Genomic DNA, 11146 nt, shown 5'->3' on the forward strand with positions numbered 1-11146 from the left:
CTGGAATCTGAGGGTGCAAAAAATCTAAATATTGAGAAAATCACATTTAAAGCTGTCCAAATGAAGTTCCTAGCAATGCATATTACTAATCAAAAATTAAGTTTGTATACATTTACGGTAGGAAATTTAAAAAACACAATCTTTACTTAATATCCTTTTTGGCATAAAAGAAAAATTTATCATTTTGACCCATACAATGTATTTTTGGCTTTTGCTACAAATATACCCGTGCGACTTAAGACTGGTTTTGTGCTTCAGGTTCACATATAATATTACTGAAGGCCACTTAAGTGTATATAAAGAGAGTTCATTTTCATGATTGTTTCTTAACACTTAAATACACTTTTAAAAAGTGTCATTTGTAATAATGTCAAACTGAAAGGTTTACATTTCAGATCATTGTTTTAGATAATCTTTTGTCATGCTTCAGAGAAGTAGGCTACTTGATTATTATTTTAACTGTAGTGTTATTTGACTTTACATTTAATGTTAATGTATTTTAAAAGACCAGCGACCCTACAGAGGGTAAGCAGTTTGGAGAATGGATGGATGGATGTTTTAAATACTAAATTGAAACTGCTACAAATGTGTAGCCTAATTATAGCCTAAATATATTTAAATAGGCCTACATGACGTATCAACATTAAAGTATATTTTATTATAAATGTTTGTCAGTACATTCAGCCGTACACTTTATTTCCACACACAATAAAAGTAATTATGAAATTACAAAGATGTATTAAAATTATAAAGATGTCCTACTTAAATGGGTCAAAAACACTCTTAAGTTAAATTAATTGCATGCAATATAAATGTAAACTATAATACATTTTCATTTAATTAACATGCAGTTAAGTGTCAGAAAACGCTTCATTCAGTTTGCATATTCTTTTAAAGTATTATTTTCCATAAAAAATAACTCTTTTTAAAATTATGCAAAGCAGCTTCTGAACAGACAGTTAGATTTGATGAATACCCATACAAAACTGGTTGACTTTCCCAAGCCCCTATTGGTGGAAAAATTATTATTATGATATTCTCATATTCAGTTGCAAATACACGGAAAAGCTTTCCCAAATACTCTGTCTGTCTTCCATTGCTGTTTTATTCAGCAAGGATGCAATAAATTGGCCAAAAATAGTAACATTCATACTGTTACAAAACATTTTTGTTTCAAATAAATTCTGTTCGTTTAAACTTTCTATTCATAAAAGAATCTTGAAAAAGGACAATCACGGTTTCCACAAAAATATAGAGCAGCACAACTTTTTTCAACATTGATAATAATAAGAAATGTTTCTTGAGCAGCAAATTAGCACATTAGAATGATTTCTGAAGAATCATGTGACACTGAAGATTAATGAGTAATAATGCTGAAAATTCAACACTGAAAAAATAACAGTAAGAATTTTCACTATGAAATTGCTAGTAAATTTATATAATACACTGTAAAAAAAATTCCGTAAAAATTCCGGTACAAAACGGCAGCTGTGGTTGCCGGAATTTTACCGTAAAAAATACGGTAGCAACCTTTTAGGTTTTACGGTTTTAACTTAAATATACAGTTAAATACCGTAATTTCATTAACTGATATAATGTTAATATACCAACCTATTGAAGTACTGAAATCTGTTTTGTACCTTTGTAATACACTGATAACCACCAAATCCAGGTGGTGATGAGAAAGTCACATGATGAAACAAAGCCCATCACAAGCAGCTTTTAAATAATAACATATATAGAAGATGCACAGTGTCGTTCACACAGACACTAAACACCATCATGGTGACACACATGAAACTGAAATAATGCAATAAACATTAATTTAACAACATTAGGTGTAACACACAACCCTAATATACAAAACTGATAAGAAAAAACTAAAAAGAAACATAGTTATTTCAACAAAAAAACATCAAATTTGAAATGTAACGCAGGGAATTCTGGGAATGTCAATTTACGGTTATTCACTGTAAATTATACGGTATTTTTCACTTCCAAAAACGGTATACTACCGTAAAATTAATGTCCAATACATGTAATGTCCAATACAGTTTTTCACCGTATATAGTAGGGGAATTTACCGTTAACCATTTAACAGGTTTTTACTGTAGCATTTTTACAGTCTTTTACTGTTAAATTCACTGTCATTTTTTACAGTGTAATATTGCCTCTGATTGGCCAATACACAGGGCCCCAGTCAGATTCTGGCCCTGTCTCAAATCATATTCTTAAGGAATTCTGATGAGCATCATCGCATATGACTGTACGACTCCATAAGACAGGTGTCCCATGTAACATTTTAGGTTTAATTTGGGACAGGGCATCATTTTTGCTGCTCGTATGTCCTATAGGGCTGTCACACAGACACAAGTGTGTGGTCAGTTTTACGCACATTTTACACATGTGGTGGCACTCCAAAAAATTACTTATACAGCAGCTCCAACAGTGGTAAAAACCCAAAACTTAAAAGGGACCACATTTGTCTGCAGCTATTTGCTCCATCCATTGACTCTAAAAAAAATAGATGAACAAAGATGAGTGACAGCTTTTTTAGTGATTATGAACAGAGCGCTCTTTGCGCCGTAGCAACGGACGCCACTATATATAGGCTATATTAGTGGCGTCCGTTGCTATGGCGCAAATATATACAGTATATATAGTTATAGCACCCTCACTAATTTAAGAAGCACCCTCAGTGATTTGATTCTGGAGCCGGGCCTGGGAAGACGCCGTGTGTTTATCGAGCGGAACAGAAAGCTCTCAGGCTTTAGGGCCCAGCGCGGTGATGCTCAGTCTGAAGTCACTGGAGAGGAATGGATGCGCAGCCACAATGCGGCTGTAGGAAGTGATGGTCCTCTACTGATATAGGTAGAGGCCATGCCATTCATCCAATATGTAAGCGACTGCATTAATAAAGAATATCCCCTTTTTAAATAGGCGACCGCATTTAGCATGGCAGAAAATGATACATAGGCTACACCCTGCTAAGGGATGGTGTGAAGTGAGAGGTGTCCGCATGGCGTCACAAGCCTAGAGCGCGCGTCGTTATGAACCCATCATCATCATTATATCCTTCTTGACCTCGCGGCGAAATGATGTATGAACGCGCGAGTTGTGGATGCTTATTAAGTACGCCTCTGGAAATACGGAATTGGCAAGTAAAAACAATTGTACCTCATGCTTGCTCAGATATCCCATCATCACCATTATACCCTTGAACAAGTTACTGAAGCCAGGTTGCCTGAGGGAGAAGTCTTTACAATAAGGTTCCATTTGTTAACATGAAAAATACTCCTAAAGCATTTATTAATGCTCAATTCAACATTTACTAATATTGTTCACATCTAAAGTTGTATCTGTTAAAGGAATATTTCACCTCAAATTTGCTGAAAATATACTCACTCTCAGGCCATCCAAGATGTAGATGAGTTTGTTTGTCCATGTGAACAGATTTGGAGAAATGTAGCATTACACCACTTGCTCACCAATGGATCCTCTGCAGTGAATGGGTGCCGTCAGAATGAGTCAAAAAACATCAAGATAATCCACAGCAGGACTCCAGTCCATCAACGATGGATTTGTTTATTACAAAGACAGCTTTTCACTGCACTGGAGTCCTGTTGTGGATTATTGTGATGTTTTTATCAGCTGTTTGGACTCTCATGCTGACGGCACCCATTCACTGCAGAGGATCCACTGGTGAGCAAGTGATGCAATGCTACATTTCTCCAAATCTCTTCTGAAACAAACTCATCTACATCTTGGACAGTTCACCTAAAACTGAACTTGTGTCGTCATCTACCACCCTCAAATCATTTCAAACATGTACTTTTTTCTATTTCGAAAAACAACAGTGACTTTCATTGTATAGAAAAAAAAACAAATTTTTCTTTTTTACTCAAGTTAGGATTGAAACTATGGTAAATGCTGTCCATTTTCATTATTGGATGAACTGTCAATTTAACTGTTCAGCAGAGAAAATGAAAAGGTAAGCATCGAGTAGTTTATTAGAAATATGTAGACAAAATCGAACGCTTTTTTCTTTTGAAAACATTGATAGGAGTCTAGCAATATGCACACACACAGCCCTGTCTAGCACCTAATTTTGATAGTGCAAACTTATTTGGTCTTTTTGTTTTAGATTTGATTGGAAACATGCAATACCTTTCTGTTTTCCCATCTTTTACATTTGAAGACATCAAATATCATACTGCAGTCACAATATGAAAGACGTTAATGGTCCAATACCAAATACAGTGCTAATATAGACTTTGGGGAAATTGATCATTTTAGAGAGTCAGAAAATATCAACATCCAACAAATCTGGTACCACCTCAAGAGACATATGAAAAGAAGTACTGTATATTAGGGCAGTGAGTCTTATGTCTAATAACTGGGACTTACGGTTTCCAAAATCCATAATCATTCTTATGCTTTAATCACAGGATTTGCAAGACACAAACTCTCTCCACCTCTGCAAAGTTTCACTTTTCATTTTAATTTCAATGCCTTACAATAAAAATTAAAAAAAAGAAACTTTCCATCACATCTATTGCTTTTCAGTTGAAAAAAATATGAATACAGTGCAGTTTTTCCAAACGGTTTAAGTATACATGTTTTTAGCACAGATTAAAAAAAAAAAAAAAGCCAGGACTGGTCGTAAGGAGAGGGACAACGAAGCTCTGTACAACAATATGCATATTAACTCCCAGCAGAGGTTTATGACGATCTTCTGGAGTGCAGCCACTGAGACAGAGCTGATGCTCATGAACTCAACGGTCTCACTGAATCCAGCTTTGCTCTCTTTCAGATCAAGTAGCATTTAGGTGACATCTTCCTCTTTTCATTAGGTCATCCCCCTCTCCTCCTCTCTCTGTCCACAACGTGCCAGTCGCTTATTCCAGATCTGGCATTTCTGGAGAAAAACACCAGCATGTTAACAAGTATAAAAACCTATCATAATTTTACTCTCTTTTGTTGTTCCAGCTTATACAAGTTTCTTCAGTAAAACACAAATGGAGAAAATCTATTATGCACTGGTTGCTTTTCTTGCAGTTACAAAGAATGAGGACCAGAGTTTAAGCTTTCAATAGTGCTTTTGTTTCTTTTTAGAGCTTGCCAGGACATTATAAAATGATTCATAAATTCACCTCCGTATTCAAATGGAAACAGTCATACGACTTTGGAACATCAAGAAGGACAGTAAATCATTTTCAATATTTTTTCAGCATAATGAGTCAAGATGATACAAAAACACTTAAAGGGACAGTTCACCCAAAAATGGAAATTCTGTCATCATTTACTCAACGTCACGGCCTTTCAAAACGCAAGTAAGAACAAATACATATATTTTTGTGTCCATCCATTGGAAGTCTAGGCTTCAAAAAATACATAATGATATCGTAAAATTAATCTACATGAATCGTGGCGCTCAAACATGCTTATCTGACATGCAAGAACCAGTGAGGTTTATTCTCAAGCATCACGCAAGCACAGCCGAGTTTCTGTTTACCATATTTAAAGTGCTCTTTGCATATGTGTCGATCAGTGTTTAGAAGTCAATAAATATATTCATCATATAAACTGGTCGTGTTTCTTGAAAAGACTTCAAACCCCCTTGATTCATATGGATTGTTTATTGTCTGCAAGTACTTTTTGGCTTGAAAATGTTGATTTCATAGACAATTGATTAAATGATTTCAATGGATGGCCACAAATTATGAGAATATTAAAAGTAAAGTACATTTTTGGGTTGAACTATCCCTTTAAAACAGTAATGGCTCTGAACGTACAAGCTAGAAAAAAAAAAGAAAGAGGAAAACTTACTTTCTTCATCACTATCAGCAGATTCCTGAAAAAAATATAAAGTCATTAAATAGCAGGAAAATGACATTACATGTTTTAAGGCAGGAATGGGCCACTATAGTCAATTAGTGATACGGTTTTGTTTATCTTTTTGTTTTAGTTTTAATATTTACTGTGCTTTGAAGAGGATCAATTTAGAGCTGTTTTAGCCTGATGTCAGCATTTTAGACTGTCAGCGCAGTAAATACTTGTTTCTAAATTCCTCTCCTTTAAGGTACTTTCAAGTTAAAAACATCTCCTGTCAAAAGCGTGTTGAGACCTCTGTGTTCTGTTCCAATCTGTTACGCTCCACCTCTTATAAGAAATGCATCTGATTGGACGGGACCCACCCTAAATGAAGTGATGACTAATCATTCAGACAACCCAACTAGTAAAACAACTAGTTAATTAAAAATGTGGTTTAACACATCACTAGTTTCAGCTGAAACTTGACTCATGTCATTACAAACCTGTATGATTTTTGTTTTCTCAGTGGAAAGGAAAAGAAGATATCCTAAAAAGAATGTTTTTTTGTCTATACAATGTTGTTTTGGACCACACTGACTTTCATAGTATGGACAAATTCATTTGACAAAATAACAATATGAAAGTCAAAACTAAAACATTGGACCACCTTAACTTTTATTGTATGAAAAAAACAAACAAACATGTTGGGTTGGAATGACATATGGCTGAGTGAAAGATTTGGATTAACTATCCTATTAAACTAAACTTTATTATACATATGAAGAAACTATTAAATCTTACATCATCTGCTCCATCTAGGTCAGGTAAATCATCTTCTCCTCCCACGTTGCCCATCATCTAAAACCAACAAAGCAAGTCAGTACACCACATTCATTACAGACGTATTCTTCACAAAATTCCCATAATAATAGGGAATACTGCCAGGAGGTGAATTATAGTTATTTTTTTAAACTAAAAAGTACTAACCTCTGAAAAGCGATCATAGTTGGACAAATCTTCATCTGAATCATCCTCCCAGTCTTTCCAGTTGTTGAAGTCAACACTAAGCCAGTTGAGCTGTAGACAAAATTCAAGTGAGACAAACAAAATACACGTATATTAGGGCTGCACGATTATGACAAAAATCATAATTGTCGCTTATTCCCTTGAAATTGTAATTGCGATCATTAATTACGATTATCACAATTTACACTGAATGATGTTCAATGCGAAAAACCCTTAAGATAACATGTAGAAATCTTAAGCACGCAGAATAACATAAGTGGACTTTTTACGACTTTGGACTTGGACTTTGAACGATTACGTAATTGTGGCATCCATAACTGTAATCGCGATTAGAAATTCGATTAATTGTGCAGCCCTAACGCATATCAAGTTTGATCAGTCAACAATGCAAGTACGGATGCACTGGCTGATACGATTTTATACAACGGGTTATATGAAAAAACTAACAGTTAACTAGATACACTGCCACAAACTACTGATAGATTTACCATTTAATTTTAAAACCCAGAAAAATATGCAAACACATGTGTTACTATTAGACTTGCTCAACAAGATTCTCTTCAGAAAGCCGGCCATGGAAGACACAATTTACAGTAAATCTAACTATAGCGCCTCTTGTGGCAGCACTGAGAATGCAGTGTGTACTTGAATTTCATTACCAACATTCTCCAAGTAGGTATAACTGCAGACCGGAGATCTCCAAAATGGGGCGTGAACTCCAAAAGTGGGCAGAACCTCCAAAATGGGGCGTGGTCTCCTCGCGCAAAGACTTTCACCATTGGCTCTGGCTCCAGCCAATTGTTATTGACTTACATTTTAAAATAAAACTTTATAAATGTAACATTGTTTCTAGTTCATCTAAAATAAAATATGCTATATAAGTAAATATTCTCCGTGAGAGCAGAGCACAAAGCTTGTGGCCAGTGGTGTTCGGACTTGGAGTTTGAACCTCTGCTTCATGATATAAACGGGAATCACCCACGAGCTCTCCCGCCCCCCATTTGGAGATCCGGAGGCTGCAGTTATACCCTTCTCACATATTTTGCAACAATGCACAAAATTGCACTTGCATAGTTAGAGGCATTTGGATTCATGTACTTATCTAGAGGCATATTTTCAGTTTTGGGGGTAAAGAAAATACAAAGTAGAAGATAATTGTTCAAACCAACACAGTTTGAGCTCAAATTGTCAAGATATCTGACATAGTCCTTAATCAAATAATAATGACAGTGTTAATTGTAAATACTGCAGTGACAATAAATAGGGAACAGCACTTGCCTTTGCTTTGTCTTTTGTTAACCTGGGCCAGGATTTCCCTGACTCCGCTTTCCGTAAACAGCACAAGATCGACCGGTCTGTACGCCTGTGTTTGGACCCCTGAGAATAGAAAGTAAAATATTACACAAAATGTGCTCATCCTGAGATGAGCATCCCACTGGGGGTAATCTGAAACGGGAGCTCTCCACTGTGTGCTAAACTCACATCTTGATCGATGGAATCAAAAAGGTCAATTTCATTTGAGTACTTCATGTTATCCGTCCCACTGAGACAGCTGAAAGAGAGCAGAAGATAGCATTAGCCGAGCCACAAAACACTCATAATACAGCATAGAATCTAAGGCAACGACAATAAAAAGCCTTTTGTGTTTTACACAGATGACTGAAGCTACAGCAACATACCTGAAACCAAATTTGGACTTTTCAAAATTTACATTCACATCCTTGCTGTCCTCCACCAAAAACTCAATGAAGACACAGTCCCGTCTGTCGTACCACTTAGCAGTTGCTGGATGCCTGATAATGGAAATTTGTATTTGAATTAAAGCTAAAACGGATAGGATAATTTACAGATAACAATTTTATATGTGGATATATAATCATTTAAACAGGATCATTTAAATACTGGAACTTTTTCCCATACATTTAAGCAAGTATTGTGCTCATTTAAGTTGCAATTTTGAGCATCTCTTATTTGCAATCACTTCACTGTATAATATATTCAAACATTTGGGGTAAGATTTTTAAAAAATAGAAATTAGGGTTGCAAAAAGGTGGACACTTTCCAGGATTTTTTGGAAAGTTTCCGGAAATTTACCGGAAATTTTCCACCCCTTTGCAACCCTAATAGAAATTAATTTTATTCAGCAATAACACATTAAATTGATCAAAAGTGACAGCAAAGACATTTATAATGTTAAAAAAAGATTTATATTTCAAACAAATGCTGTGCTTTTGAACTTTCTATTCATCAAAGAAACCTGAAGAAAAAAATCTATCATGGTTTCCACTTTCCACAAAAAATATGAAGCAGCTCAACTGTTTTCATCATTGATAAATGTTTCTTAAGCAGCAAATCAGCTTATCAGAATGATTTCTGAAGGATCATGTGACACTGAAGACTGGAGTAATGATGCTGAAAATTCAGCTCAACATTACAGGAATAAATTACATTTTAACATATATTCAAATAGAAAACAGTTCATTTCAAATTATAATAATATTTCACAATTTTACTGTTTTTTCCATATTTTATCACCAAATACATGCATCCTTTGTGAGAGACTTACTGACTTGCAAAATCTGAATGGCACTGACATAGATTGACATTTTTGTATAAATATTTCTCTCTATAAAGTTATCAGAAAATAATTTGGTAGACATTTTGTCTTGCTGTATTGCAAAATAGCGTTTTTAATTGTATTTTTGATCTAATAAATAAGAGACTTCTTTAAAAGCCATTACGGATTACAAATATTTTATTAATAGGCCTAATCTTTCCATTAATCTGTTCCACATGGTTACCATTAATATTCTTAGCAAAATATTTATCATTAAAAACTGCACTGTCCACCTTGCTCTCTAGTATCAGCATTGTCCAATAAAATCCTTAAGTCAACCACTAATTTAAATATTAGGTGTCAAACGTTCCCCACAAACACTACTTGTATGGTGAGGCAAAGAAAACTCAATTCACTCAACAAATAAGAAAGTCTGTAAAGAGCAGGTGGCATGGACATCTGTGAGACACCAGCACTTCAACCTAATGCCTCTGTTCCTGCTCCTTTACTAAAAGATGGCGTATCAAATTCCCCATGCTGTACTGAGTGACTCACCATTTAACTCCGCAACGAGTAAACACTTAACAACAGTGGCATTTTAATGAATACATTTACTAAATTCCATCCTCATAATAAATGTAATCCTCATACTGTCCATGCCCATAGGACTAAATTAATTAACTGATGTGAAATACCATCAGGGCACGACCTTCTTTTTTTTTATCAAGATAATATGATCACATGACTTCCTGATATGACAATCTGAGTCCTAGGAATGTCTGCCATTAAAATAAAAACAGCACCTTTATTTAAAATCACAGACTTCTGATGAGAGGTTTAGACATGATCTCGGTCTTCTTAAAGGGATGTGTGTGTGATTGTAACTTATTGATTCATTCATTCTGGCCCTGAAGCACGTGCAGGAGGCGCTCATTCTCACGATTCATTCAACCATAAACGAAACTAAAAGATAAACTCCGTCACATTAACAACGCTTTGAGCGAGTTTGTCGATACTAAAAAACACAATTTTACAAAGATTTGCGCGTTTATGAACAGACCGGAGTGGCAAAGGAGATAAGTTAACATGCTAACACCGGTGAGCTGATACAGGCTAACGAGCTAACTTACTTTTACATTACACACATTTCAGCAAATAGCACAGATTTCTGAACGTAATGCTCTTAGATCTAATCCGCCGTTATTTCCACTACGTTACCGGATAGTTTAACGACTAGGAGTGGAGTGAATGAGTCGTGCAGAAGTAACGTTAACGTAGCTAATGCTGGCTAGCGATAAGCTTCACAGTCTACACAATTTTTCAGTACTGGTTTCAGTGGCGAGCTGTATTTCGCATACATCAGTACAGATATTTTCCACAGAAAGCGCAGACTTACATGGCTTTGGCGGCTGTGTGTGTGTCTAATCGGGGTTTCTGGTATGTTCTCCCGGGGTTTGACTGTGTTCTGGTCAGACTGGAGCGCGATGGGCGGAGCCTCAAACCACGCCCCTCCCGTCGCTGGACTTTTCTAGAGCTTCCGTTTGAACCAAGCGGCAACCTCCCGCTCTCTCCAATAGTATGTTCCTGCACAACCGGAGGCTGCAGTTTCAGGACCGCAGTTCTAGGACCCTATTCTTTTGTAACAGCGCCACCTACCGAATTGGATCACTAAAGATGGACGACATGGACAGCAATCAGAGAGAGTAACTTTACCGATTTTCAATTAAGTTTTATTTTATAACCTTAAAA

At 35.8% G+C, this 11146-nt stretch overlaps 1 protein-coding gene across 1 annotated transcript; it reads right to left on the minus strand.

Moving 5' to 3' along the window:
• Positions 1–3993: 3993 nt before the first annotated feature.
• Positions 3994–10962, minus strand: ptges3b (prostaglandin E synthase 3b (cytosolic)). The gene is made up of 8 exons (XM_016566452.1): positions 10794–10962; positions 8520–8633; positions 8323–8392; positions 8119–8217; positions 6802–6891; positions 6616–6672; positions 5830–5854; positions 3994–4918 (listed from the first exon to the last, which is right to left on the minus strand). Coding segments are annotated over exons 1-8 (477 nt in total). The 5' UTR covers positions 10796–10962; the 3' UTR covers positions 3994–4898.
• Positions 10963–11146: the final 184 nt, after the last annotated feature.

This window comes from Sinocyclocheilus rhinocerous, unplaced genomic scaffold (genome assembly GCF_001515625.1).
Source record: "Sinocyclocheilus rhinocerous isolate Xijiao unplaced genomic scaffold, SAMN03320098_v1.1 scaffold932, whole genome shotgun sequence".
Classification (NCBI taxonomy): domain Eukaryota; kingdom Metazoa; phylum Chordata; class Actinopteri; order Cypriniformes; family Cyprinidae; genus Sinocyclocheilus; species Sinocyclocheilus rhinocerous.

What these genes read in the sequence shown, in the direction of transcription:
- ptges3b (XM_016566452.1), bottom strand. An exon ending in TTGATTCCATCGATCAAGAT is followed by an intron (nt 8,218 to 8,322) that starts GTGAGTTTAGCA and finishes TTCTATTCTCAG; the next exon opens with GGGTCCAAACACAGGCGTAC. An exon ending in TGCTGATAGTGATGAAGAAA is followed by an intron (nt 4,919 to 5,829) that starts GTAAGTTTTCCT and finishes GTTTTTCTCCAG; the next exon opens with AAATGCCAGATCTGGAATAA.